Source organism: Ascidiella aspersa, chromosome 4, assembly GCF_963924565.1.
Source record: "Ascidiella aspersa chromosome 4, kaAscAspe10.2, whole genome shotgun sequence".
NCBI lineage: Eukaryota > Metazoa > Chordata > Ascidiacea > Phlebobranchia > Ascidiidae > Ascidiella > Ascidiella aspersa.
The window spans coordinates 12,940,156-12,964,295 of NC_139450.1; the positions used below are offsets into that span (position 1 = coordinate 12,940,156).

Here is a 24,140-nt window from a genome sequence, read left to right on the forward strand (position 1 = left end):
ATATTAATTGACCCACTCTAGCAAAGCTATATATTACTGTCAGTTCTGGGCGAATTTCTTTAGAAGCCAAATTATAGAACATCCTCAACACAAGCGGTGCACAAAAGTCACTTTTGACTCTAAACGTCGGCGACAGTACTGTAACTTTATCAGGGCAGACAGCTAAGTGTGAAGAAGTGCAACTTGCACGACAGTCAAGCGACAAAGCGTGTGCACTCAGGCACAGCGTGACGCGGATTCTAGCGATCACCTGCTGACATCTACCGGTGTATGCCAGAATGGGAGACGTGAGCCAAGGAGACGCTGTTTTGGCAACTCACGTCCCGGTGCTAAACAGGAAAACTAGATTATAGATATTCCACCTAAAAACGAATTGCTAGTCATTTCATGGACTTTTTTTGAAAATCAGTAGTGTACAATGAAAACACGAAAGCATAGCGAATTTAATTCTTGATCTGTCGCATCAAACCCGTTTGATTGTTAATCAGTCACTTTTACGATAATACTATCGATGTATTTAGAATCGCTTCCAAAAACCCAAGCACACAACAGCATCAAAGTTACTATTCACCCTGCCCTTTATCTTTCGACTTCCATATAGCACTTCTCCGGTTTTACAACGCGATGCTATACTGAATAAAACGTTTGTGATAAATTGTACCATTGATCTATATACGATCAACGTCTCTCATTTGAAGTTACCAGTAATCAACTAAGGCGCCCCTTAAAGAATTACAGTTGTATGGAATATTATGATATTTTACTATGACGAAAGTCTTATTGGGATCTATTTGGCGCTTCACAAGGCTGTATTATTTTTGTCGCGGATTTTTAGTTTTTTATGCGGTATTTATATTTTGCTCCTAAATGCCCCAATTAAACTCAATACAAACATAAACAAGGTTTGACTGTTAGGCTGTCATTTTGTTTGCTTATCCTATTGAATATGGCTAGAGGTTTATAACATTTTACATAGTTTTCTCAAATTTTCCACTATTCGAAACAGCTTTTGTTGGAAATATTTACGCTGAATGAGTCGCGCAATATTACATTTCACGTTGTGAGTGTATCTATTACACTTCACAAACTTTCCTCCGAATATGCTCTAACAAACGAACAAAGAAATAGATCTTAAATTACATTTCGTGGCTTTCGAAGTTTGTACAATACACAAAGGGTAGAATACCAGTTTCAACGTTGTTGTAATTACACTTGTTTGTGAAGTAGCCCAGGGCGAAACGTTTCAATTTTATTTAATTATATTTAACTTGAAATTATCTAGAAAAGATGGCGAATAAATTCTGGTCAGTTTGAAATACTATTTTCTTGGCAAAGCAAATAAGGAACCTCGTTTCAGCGTCAGAAATGCAAGGAATTAACGTCCAAATAGGCGACAATGCTCAGCTGAGTCACAATATTGTTGGAGCAAGCAATGTTCAATATAATGCAAGCTGTAAGTATTAGTTACATTTTGTTGAAAAGCAAGCAATTTACTAAAAATTGTAACTTGACATACATATTTTGATTATTGCTTTGAATGAATGTTGCCGTGTGTGAATGCGAAATGCGTGGATAACACTATAACACTGATTTTTCATAAAGCTGTATTTCAAAGTTGTGTTTAAATTTTGATTGTATAGAAGGAATATTTTCTAGTCCGTACCATGTACATTCTGGCAGGATGATTTCAAGCTCTTGTAGAATGGGAAACAGGTTACCGATAAAACGCCAATTTGCTCCACATATTTTTCTTATTTAATAACATTCTGGGGTTAAACTTCATTCAAGCCTTTATCTTAAAAAATTAAATTGAATCAACAATTCAATAAATTTTTGTAGCTTGCTTTGGGGATTTGATTTAAGTGTTTAGACAAATAGCTTGCTATTAAACGTCTTAATTTAACACATTTTGTGTTGAGTATATATAGTTTAGGGTTTAGGCGTTACAGGTTTTAAATGTTAATTGTTTTAGTTTTGTCCATTTGATAGAATACTTGGTACATGTTAGTGAGGTTATCCATTAAAAACATTCATTTTGAATGCTATTGACTTAAGTTAGACGAAGAATTAGGCTGTATCCCAGAGGTCGGCAAACTTTTTTTGTCACGGCTCAAAGTACTCTTAGCAGAGCTATTGAAGACGCACTACGTAAAACCATTATGAAAACAGTGAAATATTACACCGCCCCCTCAAACACTGCTGTACCATAATGTAATCGTAAAACATACTATGAAACGAAGAGTATACGCACGAAGCGCGAAATTTTTCACTTACATATAGTTGGAGTGGCAAATAATATAGTTCGACAGGCTCTCAGGACTACATTTGGCACGTGGGCCTTTCTAAGCTGAGCCAATTTTAAAATTCTATTTCACACCAACTTTTAAAATAAAGTGCAATAATTGTACGGCTATCATGCGGTCCACAACTACATGATAACACTAAACTATTCAAAATTAACTCGCGGCCCACGGTTTGCCGACCACTGCTGTAACCTAATTCAAATTTTGTTTGGTTTATGTCCATTGTTGTATCCACTGTAATCCTAGGCCAAGGGAGATTTTTTGAAGCAACAGCAACTTGTAACCACAAAAATTTCCAAAATAAAAATTGTTTACTATTCGAACAATTTAACTTTCCAAGACCTGGACGATCATTGACCGTTCTGTCGAGAATGTTTAAGAGCTTCTAAGGTCTGCTGTATCTTGCTTCTTTTTCATTTAATAGTCCAAGGTCCAATGCCCGGGTTTGCCAATGCTATGGCTGAAAGGATTGATTCAACACCTCAGACTGTCGAACAACCCCAACCTAAACAGAATACAGAGATTTCAGGAGGAACGGAGGATCAAGGCAAACCGAAAGTCATGCTCAGTTATCAATGGGATTCCTACGACACCGTTGAAAAGGTTAAAAAGAGTTGTGTCGTTAATAGGGTAAAACAGTTGTGTTTCGGGATGTCCGATACTTTATATTTTATTCCGATACCGATATCCGATATTTTGAACAATAAGTATCGCGATCTGATCCGATAGCTAATGACGTATTGCTATACTCCAATAAAAAAATGGGTTAAATTAATATATTCAAGCGGCCCTTTTTGTCGACGCTAATGACGTCTTGCTATATGTAAAATTAATACATTTAAACGCGTCTTTTTCAAGGTCTTCAGGCCAAAATTTGCTTTAGGATTAATAAGTTTAGTTACCTCCAATTGTTAACTTACCATAATTAACGATACATTTACTTTTCAAGTTTGAACCGCTGCGTTGGATCGCAAGAAATTTTTAAGTTTGAAATTCCTATGTGAATTTGGTATCGGATCAGCACCAATATCACCCAAGTATCGGACAAGTAACGATACTACCACTAGGCGTCGGGTATCGGCTTCGATCAAATATTATCGAACATCCCCAGTAGATTTTTCTATACTATATAAAAACATCAACGCCTTTACTAGATGATGTAAACCAGGGGTATTAGTAACACGCTTTTCGTAGGTCCTTTTTTGTATAGATATACAACAGGTTGGTGAGCAGAGGTTTATCAGTATGGATCGACAGAAAAAACATGGGCGATGACCTTTACAAGGGAATGCAAAACGGAGTAGATCAGTCTGACGTCGTAATAGTTTGCCTTTCAAAAGCCTACGAGGAAAGCGAAAACTGCATCCAAGAAGCAACCTTCGCGAAACAAAAAAGAAAAAAAATCATTCCGGTGTTTGTGGAGAAGAACTACAAGCCCAGTGGTGTTGTAGGTAATATATTGCAAAAGATACATTTTTGTTAGTGCGCTATTAATTAAATCGTTAAAAAAATGACGGGGTCATAAGCGTACAGCATTTTAATTATTCGTCAGTTAAACTCAAATCTCTGTTTACGTTGTTATTTTAGGAACCTACCGTATGACGTTGCATGACTTCTTTTTGTTAAAGCGTAAACTAGGTCACATGTTGTTAAAAACCTATGGAAGGGGCTACGATAAATTTAATTTTTACAAAACGGTTTAACAAAGCATAACAAAATTGTAAGATAAGCAATACTGTTTTACGAACGTTTAACACTGTTGATTTGTACGCAAAAAGAAAATATTTATTCATGTTAACCTTGATACTCCTTAGATTTCATCATTGCCGGCAAGATATACATTGATTTTACTTCTGGGCGATTTGAGGATAGTTTAACGAATCTACTGGCAAGAATAAGCAATCAAGCACCTCAACCAGACGTCAACCAAAAGAAGAGTTCGCAATCTTGCGTGATAATCTAACAGAAAATAAAAATAAACGATTTGCTTGACTTTCTCCTATACATGAAAGTAACGACCGTGACCGTTATGTTTTGCGCATATTTGGTTTAAAATTCTCGACCCGTTGCTATAGTTCAATCTCAAGGCGAAAATTATTTATTGGTACTATTAAATTAACTGAGAGAAAAGATTGCATTTTGTTTGTCATTAAATTTGTGTTGATGTAAATGGTTAAATGCTATGTCTTGATTAACGGATACTTACCATAATGTAGCTATTTGCCGCTTATGGTACATTAACATTTTTTTGTTCTTGTTTTTTCTTATTTATAAATACAAGAATATCCATGCTGATAGCAATGTGCATCCTACAGATATATGTTGGGGTGTAGTCTAGCAAATTTTAACGTTGAACGATTGCAAAAATTTCCTAACGTAGCATTTCAGATGCAGTAAAGCCAACGCTTAAATCACTGAAAATAATTTGTTGCTGGACGGATTCCGTTCTTGAAACGTTAAGTGGCAAAAATGTAAATGTTAGGCTTCCGCTTTAATATCGGAAAATACGATAAAACTACGAAAAGTGTTAAAACTACGAATCAAAATCCGATTAAACTACGTTATTTCAAGTGCAACATCGGCATTTTATACGTTTTTAGTTTAGAGAGTAGCAATATGCGCTTACATGTGGGGTCATAAAATAATACAATTCTGGTATTATTTATCAATCGTATAAGTTTTTTTTATTTTATGGTTAAAAGTTTCAACTTGGCAATCGTTTAAATAATTGTTGTGACTTTTGTTATAGGTATGTTAACGACCACCTACAGTGAAAAATAAATAGTGAGCCCATTACTGGTAAATAGCATTTCATAAGTTTAACATAAATACAAACAAATAATGTAACTTAGCGTTATTATTTTAGATCCCAGTTGGAAGTCTACCTCGCTGCAGTTTATTAAAACAACAGCCAGTAACACAACAAGTTAAAATGGCAAGAAAAAAGAGGCTGTCCACGATATTTGTTTAAAAAAAAGTTAAAGATGGCATTACAAAATTACGTCATTACTTAACGTAAAATAAGTAACCTTTAATGCCGACTGTGCCTGGAACACCTGGTGCATTTTCTTGGATACAACGGACATATTGCCATGACGTACAAAACACCGGGTAAAATTTCTGAACTAGATCAAGATTGCCAAAGTTGCATTTTGGAAAGAATCTACGTCCCTCCGGCGCTCGCTTATGTACTTTGACTGATATACATACACAATTAGCTGATTAAGTTTTTTGATTTCTTCAAAACAATGTATGCGATTAGGGCCCATGTTTATCAAGACTTTCCCAGAGATCCAGGTTAATTATTCTATTTCCGCCTGAACAACTTTTAAAAACATAAAAGAACTCCAAGCGGTTAGATAAGACAAATAATTCCTTCCGCGGCGTGGCAGTAAAAGTTTCCTAACTCCCAAGGCAGTGTCGTCCCATGACGTCATCAAACTTCTTCGATATATTTTGGTCAAGCCCGAGGGATTTCACGTTGGTATTTACCTCACTATTGTTAACAGTTAACTTTAGACTCTGTTGTTGGCCGATGATAGTTAATATGTAGCATGTATCTAAATATATATATAGCCGAAGCGAAAGGAGAAAGTGGTTGCCATTAAAGGTTTGTGGTAAAACAACATAGAAAAAGGTTAGCTTACAAAGTTTGAAATAGTAACGTTTTGTCATTTAGGCATCATTCTAGCCGTGGTGTGGCACAGACATCACGCTTAATTTTATCGCCGTTACCTGGTTTCTATAGGCAGTTCGGTTTACGAGTTGGGCAAAATGCGCCACAATAATCATTGGAATCTCGTGCTTCTCATTGTGTTGGGACTGGCTGCCTGCAAGTTCACACTTGCTGATGAGAACGCCGAAGAAGGTTTGTTATTCTGGACAATTAATACAATTTTAAGAGCACATGTAGTGTATAAGGCAATGGTGATTCTTGAACTATCTGCCGTGGCATAAAAGTGTGCCATGAGATTCGTAAAAAAACGTGTGTCGAAGTTTTTGAATTTTGGAAAATAGCATTGTATGATAAACAATCATTTAAGCAAGCACGTTAAACCTGAATGTACACTATTTATTAGAAAACTTATAATATTATGGCATTCACCTATACCATTGCCAATTATAAAAGCGATTTTTAAGTTACAATTTTTTGTTGTTTTGTAAAAAAAATGCTCCGCGAATATTTTCTTAATTTTTTTACTGTACCGCAAGCAAAAAAAGGTTTAAGAACAACTGCGCTGTAAAGTAAAATCAACCCTGTCGGGAATATTATTTTCGCTTAAAAGAAAATTGGTATAGAAAGTGAGGTGAGAATGGAAATTTTGGGTTTGTCGTTACTTTGGTTTATAAATAATTTTGTTAAAGAATCGAACACAAACTAAGTTAAATCTTCACGTATTAATTGGATATTCGATAAATTGTGGATAAAACACTTCCCTGACAGACGAAAAACACTTCCCTGACAGATCCCTTTGTCAGACGGCTGCGTCAAACAGACACCAAGTACCGATCACGCGCCGGTACAAACAGCGGTCGCAATTATCCAAGCGATTTGTCTCAAGAAGATTGAAGGCTTGACGCCAACCCTCGAAGGATATTCGGTTAGACGAGGTGTAGTTCTGGTTTCTAAGTAGCGGATTGGAGATTCAAAATTAGACATTTCCCCACGGGCGTATGAGGCTTGTTTGATGAGGAAATACACTCGCCCGACGTTCCTTGCATTTAAACCTAAGAGAATGCCTTGGTTTTGGCGTCCCGCGTTCGCCTAATATCCGCCTTGTAACTATCAATCAGTCTGCTGGCAGCGGAAAAGGCTGAAATAAACTCGACCTTGATTGGGCGTTGAGGCGTAAATGAATTTGAAAATGACATATGGCTTTTGAGAGGACCAATCTTGGTTCGCGCTTCTATTGGTTTTTAAAAGGTATACACGTTGAAAAGGTTTGCGAAACATCAACATTGTGCTCCGATTGCTTTAAATTTATTCCACGCCATGTAAACGCCTGTTCATGCAGTTCCTGTGACTTAAAATACTTTAGGAATGGTGTTTTATTGAAGAGAAACTACGATGCGGCTATCTGGTTTATCGTTATTTCTGCACACACCCGTAACTAAAAGTATAGTCACACTTGTGATTTATGTAAATTCTCCAAAAGTGCACTTGTTAATGTTAAGCATCACGAACCTGGTAATTTTCAAAAAGATTGTTATAATATGAATCCTAAATCGGTTAAAATCCTTAACATGCCAACGCGACATTCTATCGGCAAGATCGAAACAGGCCAGATGACGTGACCTCTGGAAAAGGCCGGCACCATTTTTCTTCCGGTTTGTTTATCGTTTATATTGGCAAATCGCAGGGCTTTTCTACGAAGAGCTACATCCTTGTTGTTTCCGCGTTACTGTATGCGTCGGGCATCACCACATTAAGGAACCCAAGTAGGATAATTAACATTAAAAGTGGGGTGTGGGAAAAGGGTCCGGCCGGGCTAGTGTAGGCCGGCCAGTTCAACCTGCGGTCGAGCGAAAATGAAACGGTGGCGAGGTCGCATCGCGAGCCCGACGGGGCGCCGGTCCGCCGTGCCCGCGCGCCTTCCGTAAACAAGAATTTCGCCGAAAATCTGTTTTTGTTGGACGACGTTCGGTTCGCGTAAAGATTGGAATCAGGTCGTCGTTCGGCCGGCGGCTGAAAAAGTCGTCGCAGGCCACGGAATGAACCCGGTCTTCTTCTGTCCCTTCCGCCGTCTTTCGTACTATCCTAGATGTATTTAGGCTTAAAAAAGCTATTCATCTGGAGTTTTACATTTGTTAAGTAGTTTTGCTCAGTGCTTCCCAACCTTTTATAGTTTGCGATCCACTTTTAATGAAAGTTTTATTGTGCGACCCACAATGAGGTATGACCAAACAAATAAAGTTGCATAAAACCTGCATCTTTACTACTGACGTACGTATGCTGAAATAGTTATTGCGACACAACACATTTAATTGTTACGTATTTGTGATGTTGATGCATAAATGTTACGTAATGGTAATGCAATAAAAAAAAATTTCCCGATCTAATAGAAAACTGTAACATTAAGAGAAGCTTTGCGCCCCACCACTGAGCCTCGACCCACTGGTGTGAAGCACTGGTTTAGCTGATTGCGTGCTGCTGTTTGTTTCTTCTAAAACAGTTATTAATGGCGATTGCATGTTAAAGCTCATGCAAGTTTGAGTAGGGCCTAACGTTATTTAAAAAACGGACATTTCGTAATTTAAAATTCATTCACATTAAACACAATAGAAAAAAATATAAAAGTATACAAGCCTGAATAGAATTTCGCCTGAACTATTGCAAAATTAGCAACACTTTAATTTGTTTGTTTTTAGCTTGTGCATATCATTTATTTAGGCATATAGACGGCTTACGGCAGTGGTCGGCAAACTGTTTTTTGTCGCGGCCTAAAATAGTATTCGTTTCAGAGGTATTGACGGCCCACTATACGTAAAACGGGGGTGGCTCGAGGATATTTGTTTTGAGCTGGAGGCATTAAAATGGCGTCACAAAGTTGCATCATAAAACAATTGTTTGTTTTTAGAAAATTAGAAAAAAAAATGCATTTTGCAGGGAGACTAAGTGCACACAGCGTTAGGCTTTTGACACCAAGCAATGGTGAAATATTACACGTCGCCATGATGCCGAAAACACTGCGACGCCATAATGTATAATTGTATAACATAGGCCTACCATAAAACGAAGAATATACGCGAAGCGCGAAAAAAATTACATAGTCAAAGTTCGCAAAAAATATAGTTGGACAGGCACTCTCAGGGACACATTTGATACGCTGGCTTGAACCACACTTGAGACAATATAAAAATTCCAACTTAAAATACCTTGCAATAAATCTACGCGTACGACTATCACGCGGCCCACGAATACATGATAAAACTAAAATACTGAAAAGTATCTCTCGGCCCACTAAAAATGGCTCTGTGCCCCACATTTGGGCCGCGGCCCACAGTTTGCCGACCACTGGCTTACGGCATATAGACGACTTGACGTAACGCCGGAGCAAAACGATCATCGACATTTTATTGACGCCCTATAACCAAATAAACTTTTATTGATGACTATTATACAGACCAAAAATCTGCGAGGAGAATCATGATTTAAGAAATGTCAGAACTTCCGTTTCCACGTACTATGTGAAAAACATTCAATTACCAAAAAAAACGTCTATATAAACTATTTATATTTTTCGATTAAAAGAGTCTTTTAATATTACTATAAGATCTTATCAAATATTATTTCTTAGTTGTGCCTATAAGTAGTGTAGAATCTTATGATTTGGAATTCACTTTGATGACGCTGTGCGCTATGTTTTAATCGATTGTTCATATTTGTTCTCACAAATGTAAAGCCTGTTTTTGTAGACTGGGCGACAATGTCGTTATAGTCTGTTTTAATACCTACGCTTTCCGTTTGATCAAACATCTGCGACAAGCATGCAGTTAATTCTTCGGCAGCGTTATTTTTAAATACAAACCATTATTGTGTGTAAAAGGATGACATTTGGTCCACAGAGGAGTGTGTACCGGACGTCGACCTGATTTTGTTGCTGGACGGATCAAGTTCGGTAGGCACCGCCGACTTCCAGCTGGTAAAGAAATGGGTGGTGGACCTAGCCGAGGGAATGCATATCGGACACGGGCACATACAAATCGGCGTGGTATGTCAAAATCACTTGATTATTATCAAACACTATTTTTTTTACGTGTAACATGAAAAGTTATATACTCCTAGATTCGACGTGAAATTAATGGAAGATTTCGATGGCCAAAATAGCTAGACTTTTTGTCTGTTTTAACTTTCAAGAGGGTCGTTATTATAAAGATTATACAGACTTAACTATTTTTAGAGCAGCCTATTCTGGGACGAGTTTACCTCTAAACGTTAGGTCGGTTAATCTGAACTGATCCGCTTATCTGACCGTTAACGCACTGATTAGCATCTAAGCTGCATTGTTTCTTGGCAGAAAGGCGCTTTGAAGTCCGCTGATTTGTGAACAATTGAAAGGTGGACGTTATTGGTTACATAGGGAGAGTTGCAAATCCAAAGATTTTCCGCCATAAAACGAGGATTACGGCTTAAAAATACCATCTACATACCTATACGCTTCGTTTTAATTGAGAAATATTCATTATTAGCAAGTATTATTAGTTATGTTTTTATAAAATCCATACGACTTGTTTTCCCGTTTTTTCGCTTAACCAATGTTCAGCTAACTCTATCCTGAAAAATAATACTTTTAATCCCGTATAACATAGTTAAATTAGGCTATATTTAAAAGGGAAATACGTTGTTGCACCAGATATAAAGGTTTGTGCACTAAATTTTGGAACAAGTCAACGGTTAACCGCAGTGGATGTAAAACTGAGGGTAAAATACGATGTCATACAGTTTATTTATTTTAGCTACCAGCGCTAACCTTGCGTTTGCTGTAATGTTTTGGTTGAATGGCGAACAACAAGCTCTGGGCTGTCGTCAAATGCTCTATTCAGGATAAGAAATATATCAGGTTTCCACTGACCAGAATATCTGACATATTTTAGCCAAAAGCTTTATTATACCATTTAGTGTGCACGACAGACTTTTTATTAACACATTTATGTCCTATATTCATAGGCTTGGTTTAAAGCGATTTAAACCCCAAATTAGTTCGTTTTATTACAGCTACAAAAATCTAGTGATATGTTTAATTTCTAGATCCAGTACTCGTACTACTACTCAAGAAGGCCTTTAACCAACCAAAGGTATATCGAGACCCACATTAAGCTTGGCGAATTCACCAACAAAACAATTTTTGATGAAGCCGTTGAAGACATAAAGGTGATTCTTCAAGCTTTTTTACAAAGAATAAAAATTTAAAAACAGTAAACGTTGTTTGTGCGGCCTTTATAACGCACATGCTAGGACTGCAAGTCATTATCACATATTTCATGTTTGTCAAAGAGATAAACAAACGATTGAATATTTTTTTTATTTAAATTCTACAGGACGTTTATAAAAAAATCGCTTTTGTGTTTCTCTGTATGTTTAAAGAGATATTGAACACCTTGAGGGTTTCTTGCCTAGCAAAATGATGCCCTGTGGGCCCAAATGGTGTGTTAAGAAAGTGTTTGTTATACTGTTATTATACGTCTCCAGCTTTCCACTATAAGAAGTACATAAATGGCACCTTCAATACCGCAAGACTATCCTTAAACAGCCTATTGGGCCAGAGGCAGTCTTAGAATGTATTTTTTAAAATAAATTTGAGGTTTGCATTTCTGGGATGAAAGTTAGGGAACAATTTTACATATTTTAATACGTTGTTTTTACGTAACAAATACGATTAAAGCGTCAAAGTCCACATTTTATATTTAACTGTTTGTTATGAAAATGCTAATATCGAACATCATTGGTTTCCCTGTAGCGTTTTTTGCGCGCGGTTCCTAATGATTTGTTCTCAATAGTACCAAGGCTACCAGACATTCACGGCCCATGCCATAAATAAAACGCTCAACGTGGACTTCGTGAGCGACAAGAGTAGATACCCCAAGTCCAAACGGGTCTTGGTGCTTCTTACTGATGGAAAAGCAACCGATTCAAGGTGAGCAGTTTGATCTCACTCCTTCAACCCTGGTAACGACACGGGGCGATTGTACTTTCGAGCTGACAACTGCCTAATTTACAAACAGACTTTGTCTGGTCGTAGCATTAAAAAGCGCTTAAACGGTCAGCGTATAGTTCCTAAATTAGCACCAAAAACGAAAAATATTGATGCACCTAAAGCTTCTAAAGATGCTTAAACGTGATAGGATTGTTCAAAGTGTGTTTATTGTTTTGAGTTAAGACATATTAGCGCACAATGTTGCATTTCTATATAGGACCTTCTTTGCGGAACTCCTTACCAAACGATTTTACCAAACACTGTAAAAAACAAAAGGTGGAGAATAGCGACGGGAGAAAATGTGTTATTGGTTCTATAATTTACATTAAGTGGATAACGACGGGCGATTTAAAAAAATCACGCTTACCGTGGTCGGATTAGCCTACCGCTTGAAAGCGGGGAGAAATTAAGTGTTTTTTCTGTTTAAACGTTGTTTTGCTCGGAGAAACTGTCCAGTTTAAATAGGATAATGATCACATAGCCACAGTTTGGTTTCCGGTTAGAAACCATCTGTGCGTTTATGTTAGATTCGTGATGTTCATAAACAAGAAGATGATGAAAATTCTATATGTGCAAATATAATCAAACGAGCCTAACAAGGATTGTTTCCGAGTTTATTTTATTGTAAACGTATACTGTAAAACATTTTACTATTAAATTAAGGAGTGTTATTTAACAACATTATAATGATCGGTGCGTGTAACTTTATCCTTTAAAGTGGTTTAATCTAGACAGGTAGGAAAACGATTTAGTACAATGGCAATCAAACAGTCCCGTGATTTTCTATCGATTGCCGCAAGCTAAAAATGTTTTAGAACCACGGATTTATGTGCTCCAAAAGTTATTTCGACCGTTTTACTCGTAATGAAATAATCACCATGAAATCCTTTTTACCCCACAAAACCGTAAACTTTCAGAAACCATTCACAGACCGATTTCAGGGACATAATGCCAGTATAATGGAGGATATTCGGTGCCACAACCAAACTATTTTGTTCTTAAGACCGAAGAATGTAATTTTCCAATTTTCCTTGCAGTGATCTACCAGAGGTGGTAAAGTATGCCATGTCACTCGGGGTAATCATCTATGCGGTCGGGGTGGGAAAATACGACATCAACCAACTTCACCTAATCACCGACAACCACAAGGACAGGGTGTTCGTCATGGAAAGCTTCGACGACCTTCGTCACATCATACAGGATCTGCAGTTCCAAGTTAGCTCAGGTAAACTGGGGGAAGCTTTCTACAGAAAACTTTAGGGTGCACGTTTTGCTAACGATTAAACCAGTGCTTTTCAACCGGGTGTATCGTACACCCCAGGGTGTACCACTTTGATGGGGTGTACAGGGGTGTACCAGATACCACATGACAATAGGCCGATGACAAGCTATCTCAGGGATGGCGAACCTTTTCATCGCGCGGGTCACAAACATGACTTTAATCTTTACAAAATGCACAAGTGGGTCATACATTTAATTATTTGCTAATTTTATGCGAACCTCTGCTGCGTCGTGTTAAGCGTTATTTTGATTTTCAAATTCGGATTTCCACAAATATTTAGAAGCTAAATAGTTAACAAATACTGCAGCATTTTTATGGGATTACAGGAGTTCAGCAGAAAGCTTTTCAGCATTGTTCATTGGTTTAACTAGGGTTTTTAGAACTTTTAGTCTGCGAACTTATAGTTTCCCTTAATCTGTGGTGGGTCACTTCGTGACCCGCGGGACAGTGGTTCGCCATCCCTGAGCTATCTGATAGCAGTTGCGTTACTTTGCCGCCTCTCACTGACCATTGTGAGGTAATATTCCTATTATATTATATAATCGTGCGACCAGTATGACCTGTAGTAACCTGCTGGTTTGACGTGACTTTGTGGCTATTCGACAAAAACGATGTTAAAGTTAGCATCTGCAGTATTTGCTGTACACGTTTAAGGTTTGCCAGCACAAAATAGTAACTTAAGGATGTCTGAATTAAAAGTTTGTGACGTACACTAGTTAGAGCAAAATATGGTTGCAACGATGCCCTGTTCAAAAGCCTGCAAAATGTTTTATGATTTGCTATTAATTAAGTTATGTGGTATGCCATGAAATATATCTCGATGTTAGTCATTACATTGTAGTTTCTGACTCGAGATAAAATCTTCTTAACTCCCGTAAAATAGTCTAAATGGAAAGCAATCATTAGTTACGGTTTCTGCCGAATTACCCCCGAACTATTTGACGCGAGCCTTTTAACGTCGGTTTGCTAATAATGACTTTGCCACTTTTATGTGCCAATTTTGGCTTTTACACAATTTATGCCCAGCTACCGATGTCCATTTACTGTGCAGAATTGTGTATTAGACAAGTGTATAGCCTTGGTTATACTACGTAACGTATTCCGAACGATCGAAATGCAAATAAAAAACCAACAAATAAAAACAATTAAAAAAATAAAAAACCTGGCAATAACGATAGATAAGGTCTTCTTGCCAAAATACACAACACGGTGATGAATACGCTTGAGCAGGCAGACCTCATGTGATAAACCCACGCCGATTGATGATCCAGTCCGAAGGAAACCACCCTTGCTATCTGCAGACTGTGTCGCGCTAACTTTGTCGCTAAATTACTTTAAAACTCGTTGAAGCACACCGAAAGCTTTGTGTGTTGGGTATTGTAGAGATTGCATTGCATAAATAAGATCTACCAGGTCATCAGGAGTCACATCTAACCTCCGTGAGACTTGCTCTTCCTTTATCGCTGTTAACGTTTCTCACCGCAGGGACCCTGACAAGGAGATCTTTTTGAACAACCTTCCCAGGCGTGTTAATTCTGATATTATAGAAATAAGTTTTATTTTTGCGATTAGCATCAATTTTGTAGATTATCTCCAAATTTGTATATCAACAATCGTCACTCCGGCCCTTAAGCCGGCCCTTAATCTGAGGCTTGCTTTTAAATATTGCAGATAAAAATCGTTTAAATTAGCTGGCTTTGTCGGTAAAGCATGTTTCATAAACAACTTAAAACCACTGCAAAAAGTTTTAACATCTTTTATTAAACGTTTTGCAAACACTTTTTTAAATTAGCGTTTTATTATTTTCCTAAGCCCAAATTGAATTTTAATTTTAATTGTAATCTACTTCAAAGTCATTGTGATACGTAATCATTTTGATACGTAATCTACTTCCAAAGGCATTGGATACAAAGTAAATTAAAAACCCAATATAATGTAACAATTAAATATATTTGCAACACACTTTCAGCAAGATTTTAGCTTTAATATTGAACGATTGATAAATATAAAAGTATTTTAGACAATACACAACACCTAAAAAGTAACAGCAGCCTTCAACGCAGGTCAAATTGCCACCCCGATCATATCCATAGCCTACACGCTTTCCGATTTAATGCACTGCGACAGATTGGGGAATTAATTTTTCGTATTATTAAACCTGAATCTAAACTTGTGTTGTTCGCAGCTTGCGACTGTAACGTGGATGGGAGCATCGGAAACAATTGCGACCCATGTAGTCAAGCGTGCACCTGTAAACCAAACGTAGTAGGCCGAAGATGCGACCAATGTCAAACGGGATTCTTCGGACTTCAAAGCGGAAATGGATGTTCCGGTAAGCCAACGTGTAGAATAAAGTTGATTTCTAAAACAAGTTAATCGATTTTTTGTATGTTCTTTAATGATTAAACATTCATTTATAGCACAAATTTGTTTTCAAAATTGGACGAAATTTGTTAGTATGTTTGCATTTTCAATAGAACTTCACGGCATTAGAAAGGTTCATGAAGTCAAATTATATTTTAAGCAATAAAATCGAATAAGCCACAAGGCCTTTGAAACGATCGGCGTTTCATTGGCAGATTGTCACCGAAGAAGCTCTATGCCCAATTTTCACGCCAAACGCAAACGCAAAAGCAAGTGGCGCATCAAAATATGCGTTGTGGCGTAAATGCGATAGACAGACTCGATTTCGATCAACGGTAACTAATACCTTCACAACGGAAAGGAATGCTTTCAGGCATACTTCGTTCTTAATTGTAAAAGTGAACACGATCGGCTCTTTTCTAACGATCTGCACAGAGGACAATTTTCGACAAGGATTCCTCTAATGTAGCCCACTTTGCTCATCGCGTCAAAGCATCGCCAAGTTTTAGCGGGGTTACGATGTCTAAATACAAAAATGTTATGGGTGCCTAAGATTTGTTTTTCTTTGTCGCTGGACCCAATATTTTTCCGTTGAAACAGTGAAGCAAAGTGGTTTTGTATTTGAACTTTGTGTTATAGTAAATTGTGTAATTCCAGTAGCCTACGTATAAACCACAACGACCAAATTAAGGTTACGACACAAATAGCGCTTTGCGGCGGCGAAAGATTGCCGAATATTCCCAAACGAATCATAATGTCCTTAATGACGAACGGGGAGCAATTTCGCTTCTCAATAGAGATCCATTCACTGGATCGTTATTGATGCCACACACGGCACTATTTATAGATCGTTAGAAATACCACAATTACGTAACTTGCGTAAACTTTTCTCTAAAGCTGATGACACAGCTTTGCTTAATTTTTCCTGTGGGACTGGTTTCCCGGTGGGACAAGTTTTCTGTCCGAATATATACCACTTGAAAAGTCTGCGCAAATTTAAGCTTCGCTGTAATCGAACGCCTAGACCTTAGGAAACTTTCTCCTTCTCGGATTGCGGCTGTGGCACGCCATGGGATCAGTTTACTTCAATGGCGGTCAACAGATGTACCAAAGCAATTTTCTTAAGCAGTATAGGTTTAACATATTTTTTCCGTATTTCAAATTCCTCGATGAGATCAAAAGCCTCATGTTATTGGTAGCCCTAATGACTGTTTACAACAACATGCCTTTTGCGAAATATATGTCCCATTTAACGGTGTGATAAATTTGGTAAATTCCCTAACGGCGTATTTTACGAAGCTTTGAACAAATTTGGCGGCCATGTTGTCACTTACGGAGCTTTACGATTGTCTCTGGTGTGTGTAATTTATGTAGCCCTAGAGAATTTGTAATAGTACGTCTGTGGTGTGGGTGGCTTTGACGCAACCACCAGATCAATTTCGCCAATCTCCTGATGACGAGATGGCCTCTGAACCCATCAGCGATAAAAGGTTTGCCTAACGTTTCAATTGGCAACAACCGCGCCACAGGTTTAAACAGTTAAGCATGATTACCGATGCTCGATCGGCCGTTTTAGCTAGCAATAATATTATCTCGCCGCTGTCTCGACACACAATTTATTGTCTACTTTATTAAAATAGTGCTGTCGCATCGGTTGCTTTGGTTTCATAGCCCGCGGGTACCGAGAAAAGGTACCACTTTTGCGGTAAAAATACACTTGTATTCCTACGGGTTTGAGAAATTCCACTTATTGAGGTTGATCGCTGTTAACAACAATCACCTTGTCACATATCATTTGAAAGGGGCCTTTTGGAGCATTTACTGAAACTGTATATGCTACGACTTACCACGTGCTCTGTCGCATATGCCGTCTGACAACTGTGTGTTTAATATGTTTGGATATTGTACGTTTTCCTTATTCTTTGTTTTTCGAAATGTAGTCAAACACTGTGCGGCAAAATGCAGTCAAACAAATAGCGGGGCGAAAACTCAAGATCACGGTCTGTTTAAGCATTTTATCAAGCATGACAAACGGTCACAATTGGACCATCTGCACTGCTTTCCGATCTTGTCTGTGGAGTGGGGCGTCTTTTGGCTTCAAAAGGAAACCACAGTTCCACAAAAGAGCGAGCGCGGCCTACTGATGAGTCACTTATGGCAAACCCTTATTAAAAATTGCAACACATATCTAGACGGCTGCCCAGCTGTAAATCGTTTCTCAATATTGCGAATTGAAAAGTTTAATGCCAAATATTTTGTTGAGGAGGTGAAATGTATGAAAAGCCCTGTGATGTTTCTATTGAAGTGTAGTTTAAAGCATGGCAGCTTCTTTAGGTATCTGTTTGAAGAAATAAACGATCACATCGGTTTATCCAGACGATCACAAAATCGATTAGGCGTATATGCCGCCGTCTGATGACATTTTAAAACCGACAAACGAAGTGGTGACAATGTAAATCGACTAGTTTTAAGGGGGCTATATGTAAACCGACCCACGGTGAAAAGACCACAAATATCGAACAAATATATTGTTGCGACCATGTAAATCGACCAAATTTAAGATGGCAGTGCAAGTCTTCCACTTTTGATACGGTCTTCTACAAACTAAGCATTTTTTTGTCCACAGCGTGCGATTGCAGCGAATTCGGCTCGACCAACCTGACGTATTGTGACCCGAGAAGCGGCCAGTGCTTGTGCCGGGATGGCGGTTTGTCCGGGCGCCGGTGCGACGAGTGCGCCGACGGGTTCCACGGGTTCCCAGAGTGCCGAGCGTGCAACTGCAACGGATTCGCGACCTCTTGCGATGACGTCACTGGCGTGTGTCGCAACTGCAGCGGCGGAAGGACGGGGGACCACTGCGAAACGTAGGCGGATGAATATATGCGTAATATGAACGTGTGTTTATTTAAGTCTGATACATAAAAATCGTTATTTGTGCTTTTCAATTTTTAAAGTTAGCACACATTTTATAAACCAGAAAAACAAGGTTTTTTTAATATTACTTGTTTTAGACGTGCCGTTATGACGTAAATTTGTGACGTCATCTTGGAGAATTTTCATGCGTTTCCGTAAGAAAATATTTCAACGTTTCGTGAGAGAAATTACTTACTTTAATCCTGCTTTCGAGTTAAAGTTTTAAATAACTGTTTAACTGCGTGTCTTCTTTGGAAGTGTCTTCATAGACGTTGGATATATGTTAGATATAAACAAAAGTATAGGACCACAATGTCGAACACTAAGCCTATATGTAAGAAGAGTTACAATGGGTATAAAGAATGGTACCGTATACACCAGCATGACAAATCACGAACTTTTTCTTAGCTAAATATATTTCTACATTAATTTAGCTAAACGAACCAACAGCAACATAGTTTAAGAGTGAAAATAATAAATTTTAAAACGAACCACCTCGGTAATAGTTAAGAAGCCCCACGTGTCTCGGATGATATAGCACTTATTATCTCAAGCTAGGTTTTGGCAAAGTAGTGCTTTTACGGAAGCTCACAATCCGCTAGGCTTAGTTCTCACTGACTTAAAAGACTCTTTTACCGTGCTTGTCAACCTGTATGCCATCTGTTGGTGATTTGCTTGGAAATGTCGGTTTATGACGCACTGATCACCAGTACTTTCATCACTAAAGTGGACTTATCTTTTCAAATTATATTAAAAATAATAAAGCATCGGTTTGGTGCCGGAATAAGAAAACTTCACGGAATATGCCTATTAATTTAATTGCGGTTTACATTTCAACAAAGCAAACCGATTTTTACGGTATCGTTAAAACGAACACACCGATCTACCGCGCAATTTTGATTGCACAGCTCACTTAAAGTAGAGCTGATTGAATAACAAATAATATAAAAATAGTGTATTATTTCCACCACTGCAACTATGCCTGGAATTCAGTTTGCTTTGTGGAAATGTAAACCGCAATTAAATTAAAAGGCATATTTCGTTTCATTACTACTCGCATAGTTGTAATCGCTATATTAATTTCGACGCCGATTTTTGTATTCAGTTGCCCACCGGGCCACTACTGGAACATCAACCGGGCGGTATGCATGGAGTGCGAGTGCAACAACAACATAAATGCAAGCGACCCAGAGGCTTGTAATCCCGTTACCGGGATGTGCGAACGATGCCTTCACAACACTGCCGGCAAGAATTGCGCAAAGTGCGCTAAGTTCTATCACGGGAATGCCAAGAAGCAAAAATGCACGAGTGAGTCGTTGAGGCGCCGTTATCAGTAGCTTAGTTTTCTTAAAAATCGACAAATATACGTGTGACAAAAATAAAACCGCGTTAGATTCAGTTAAGCATGTTTTAAGTGTAAGTTGAATTATTTGCATAGAAAATAAAAAGCAGGCTGGGTATAGCTGTATAGCGCCACCATGCAGTTCTTTTAGCTCTTTTTAAAAATAGTTTTTAAACAACTTTAGTATATGTGTTCAGCATTAAAACGTCCACGGCAAAGTGTTGTAAAACAAATTTCTTTCTTAAAATTTTATCACGCTATCTACGGTTTAACTGCATCCGTGGTTCAGCTGGTCTAGAAAACACAACGAAGCACGGTATTTCGGCCAACGTCGTTCTAAGTGCCGTGGATACCGTCTAAATAGAGTGCGACTTTTATTATGAAAGACAATTATAACCCGATCCTACTTCTTCTAATTTGATCCAACAAGAATTCACCTACAGCTTTGTTTCTGTTCGTAGAGTGCGACTGTGACCTCGCCGGAACCGACCTGTCCCACTGCGAGGGCGACAGATGCGTTTGCAACAAGCAAGGCAATTGCAAGTGCCTGGCCAACGTGAGAGGAAAGCGATGCGACCGATGCGCGCCCAACCACTGGGGTCTGGTTGAAGGAAAGGGCTGTCAGAAATGTGGGTGCAATGCAACGGGCGCACTGAATGCGACCTGCCACCAGGTGAGGAATGGATTCGTATAATCTATTTACAATTAAATATTGAGTTAAACCATGGAATTTGTATTCTACAGTAAAACTCGATTAAGCGTGGTCCCTTTTATTTTAATTTTTTGATTTTTTCAATTGTTAGTTTGGCCTGATGAAGCGTGGTAGTGAAAAAGTTTGCCAATTTTAGTTTTTCTTTCTGTTCATCGTTTGGAGCCCCACCGTATTTTTGTTGTTAAAGTATAAAGGATGGCTGTCCGACTCGACGTAAAAATGGCTGTAAAACACTGCATCACAAGAAATAGGACTTAAAATTGTTGATTTCGTGTTTTCTTATTAAACAGTTAATTTCGAATGCCAGTTATCGATGAGAAAATTGCACCTACATTTGTAATTCTACCCATTTTGTTTCTACGTTTTAACTAGATGAAATACATAAAAAGGAGGATACTTCCTAAACAGCAGATAATCATGTGTCAGACGGTAGCATATACGTCTAAACCAGGGGCGGGCAATATACGACCCGCGGGCCGGGTTCGGCCCGCGGGCTGTAACGGTCGATGCCATATACCCATGGCCCCGATCGTCCCATATCCTCTTCCTGCAGTTTCAAGCTTTATTTTGGCCATTTAGGCCTTGTTCCGAATAATTTAGGACTTATTCCGACAGATTTATGTCTTATTCAGACGATTAAGTTTTTATTATGTCGTTGGTCTTAGTACTATGGTAATATTGAGTTTTCTGCTTTAGGTATTGTTGCTTTGTTCCCAAATTAGATAGAATTTACAATCAACATTTTCCCTTGGATTTTGCCAAAAAAAGTTTAGTTGCAAATTTAACAGGGATTGGATTCCCTAGTACCGGTACTTTTCCACTCAAGTCGGTAAGAAAGCAGTATGTTTGCAGTGCAATGAAAGCGTTGCCGTGTTTAAAGGGTACTACACTAGCCGCCATTATGCGACAAAACATGTAGGCTATGGCAGTACAATTAATATATCGATTGGGAATCCGGCCCGCCAAGTACTTCATTTACCATATCAGGCCCGCCTACTTTAGAAGTTGCCCGCCCCTGGTCTAAACTCATGTATAAATATTCTAATATTGTAATTTTAGAGAACCGGGAAGTGTCACTGTAAAGATGGATTCAACGGCATGAAATGCCATGGCTGCGCGCCTGGTTACGATGCTGTGGATAATGACTGCGTCGGTAAGTTTATTGTGATACTCAACAATAGAGAAAGGCAGTCCCTATACAGCTCGTTTTAAGTCAATTCCAATGTCCTGTTAATTTGATTGTGTTGAATGGCCATATTCTAGTTTTCTCAGCTAGCATTGTTTCTTAATGACATATCATCATTTAATTATTTTAGACGCTTTATACTATATCAACGCGTAACCTATATTTTGTTAGGCAGTAGAATGTTCTAGTTTCGTTACCCCTACTAATATAACGTTATACTACAAGAGCGCGATGGTATATTAAACTGTTTTCTAAAAAACCTAATCCGGAATTCCCGCAATAGCATTGGCTGACCTTCAGCGAGACGAGACCACAGTGAAGCCAATTTTCACCGAACCAACGCCTACGGACGACTCGCCAGCAATAACACCCACAACCAGCACTACTACTACCACTATCGCCACCACCACCACCACTTTGCGTACTACAACAGTACCAAGGATCACCCGCCGGACCACGAGGCCCTATCGCAGGCCCAGCGCCAGGCCAAGAGTCAACCCTGGCTGGAGTCACTGTACTTTTTGTGGCGGCTACCAAAAGTGGCCCTCCTACTGTCACGGCTGGCTGTGTCGTAGAAGATGGCCGCACCATTATCAACGCCCGTCTCCTGTGCGGTGCTATTCCGGTACGTTCGATTTTCTGTCATTTTTTTTTATGTATGTTGTAACGGACAACCAAAGCGTCGTAGCGTTATTCGGGTGTGTTCTACTGAGCCGATGGTTAAACTCTTTAACCTAAAGCAGTAAACTTCAAACTGTGTCCTGCAAAAACTTTTTAGTTTTCTAATATTCCTTCGCATAATAAATAGGCATGCAAGAAAGCATTCAAGCGTTGAATGTAGACTATACATTAGAAAATGATAACTTTGTGACATTTGCGCAATGCCTTACTATGTATTCCAAGCGTCAAGCTATCTACAGTATTACAATTTTTTATAAGTGTTCTACGTATGGTTTTAGATTTTCCTAACCAAAATCCAAAAGAGTTTTACAACTTCGGACCTATAGGGTTGACTCCTGAACAGATAACTTGATTGTAAACTCCCTAAAAACCTTATAAAGAAAGTACCAATGGTGTAGATAGGTATATAAGGGTCATAATTGTGGACTTGAACCTCAGCAATCACTCTTCAGTAGTTTTAACTAATCGACATTAATAGCAAAGTCTAAGATGATTTTGTCAGATCCTGTTGGGTGCTCTTTCTATATATTTGCGTTACACAGTATAACAATATTTCTGTTAACCTTAAACGCATTTAGGTCATTGGGGCTGTCGTTCGATGGTGAATAACTACTACGGCCGTTCATCGTACCACTCTTCCAACAACATGATGAGCGGCTATTACAGCGCCCCATCCTACTACAGGGGTTACTACCACCATCGCCGTCAACACTACAGGGCGCCAAAGCGACGCTATTCCGCTCCGGCTCGATTTAACTTGTACAAGAGGTAAAAAAATAATAATACTGTGGAAGAATGTCGTTTAAATATGGGTTTTCAAATAGTTCTCACATTAGTTTCTAATTTCTCGACACATTAGAGCAATAAAACGTCAAAAAGTAGAATAAACCGATAAAACAATGCCTTGTCCGTTAGAAGTCATCGTAATCCTCCAAGCTGTCAACTATAATTTAATCAATAAAACATAAACGTTACAGGTTAACCCCCGGAGTTGTAGTGTACCCTACAACCTATAAACTAATATTTAGGATGTCCAACATTTTGCGTTTCGTTACAATACTCATACCTCTTGTTTTGAGAAAAAGGTACAGCCGTCCGCATTGATACCTAAGGAAGTCATTAATTTAGTTAAATAGTAAAGATTTAAAAATTAAAACGTGTGACGTTAATGTTTTCCAGGGTATCAAGCCACAGTTCCCCGTAGCGTTAGGAGGATTATACTTTTGATTTGTTGTATTTCTAGAAAAATAGAAAACATATTTTTGATTTGCAAACCATTGCTAAATTCATTAGTTGGTGTCAGTACGTTCTAGCATCGGAGACTACCGGTTGCACCACTCCTAGTTATAATATTAACTTAATGTTTCATACTTTTGGGAAATTTTAAGCGAAGTTGGATATGTTGCACAATGTATATGCTTAGTGTCACCTTTTTTTTTTTTTTATTTCAGCAAAAAGTAAAACAGGCGGGACAGTGAATTTCTGGCTACACCCGACGGCCAAAGACAGAGATTGTATTAGTGTCTCGTTCAGCATAGCGTGGTGTTGTTATACAAAACTTACGTTTCCTTACAAATAATACACATATTTTGTATTTTTATTGCCTATAGACTGCATCGATTGTATATGTATCAACAACAAATAAATAAACTTGTCTATAAA

General features: G+C 38.3%; 2 protein-coding genes across 2 annotated transcripts; both read left to right on the plus strand.

The window, feature by feature from the left end:
• The first annotated feature begins 1,206 nt into the window (after positions 1-1,206).
• Positions 1,207-4,598, plus strand: LOC146147971 (uncharacterized). Its single transcript, XM_083387408.1, has 4 exons — positions 1,207-1,453; positions 2,728-2,906; positions 3,514-3,754; positions 4,118-4,598. Exons 1-4 carry the CDS (start codon positions 1,366-1,368, stop codon positions 4,264-4,266), a joined length of 657 nt encoding a protein of 218 aa, XP_083243534.1. The 5' UTR covers positions 1,207-1,365; the 3' UTR covers positions 4,267-4,598.
• Positions 4,599-5,789: 1,191 nt separating this feature from the next.
• Positions 5,790-24,140, plus strand: LOC146147972 (uncharacterized). Its single transcript, XM_083387405.1, has 14 exons — positions 5,790-5,913; positions 5,983-6,171; positions 9,870-10,015; positions 11,053-11,175; positions 11,802-11,938; positions 13,036-13,223; positions 15,466-15,612; positions 18,271-18,508; positions 19,663-19,865; positions 20,361-20,572; positions 21,671-21,764; positions 22,081-22,422; positions 23,057-23,246; positions 23,930-24,140. Exons 2-14 carry the CDS (start codon positions 6,078-6,080, stop codon positions 23,937-23,939), a joined length of 2,124 nt encoding a protein of 707 aa, XP_083243531.1. The 5' UTR covers positions 5,790-5,913; positions 5,983-6,077; the 3' UTR covers positions 23,940-24,140.

Bases quoted from the DNA above. Each gene is read 5' to 3' on its own strand.
- LOC146147972 (XM_083387405.1), top strand. From the start codon at position 6,078: ATGCGCCACAATAATCATTGGAATCTCGTGCTTCTCATTGTGTTGGGA. The intron at 10,016-11,052 runs GTATGTCAAAAT...TTTAATTTCTAG, and splicing joins GGCACATACAAATCGGCGTG to ATCCAGTACTCGTACTACTA. The intron at 19,866-20,360 runs GTGAGTCGTTGA...TTCTGTTCGTAG, and splicing joins CAAGAAGCAAAAATGCACGA to AGTGCGACTGTGACCTCGCC.
- LOC146147971 (XM_083387408.1), top strand. From the start codon at position 1,366: ATGCAAGGAATTAACGTCCAAATAGGCGACAATGCTCAGCTGAGTCAC. The intron at 1,454-2,727 runs GTAAGTATTAGT...TTCATTTAATAG, and splicing joins TGTTCAATATAATGCAAGCT to TCCAAGGTCCAATGCCCGGG. The intron at 2,907-3,513 runs GTTAAAAAGAGT...TTTTTTGTATAG, and splicing joins CCTACGACACCGTTGAAAAG to ATATACAACAGGTTGGTGAG.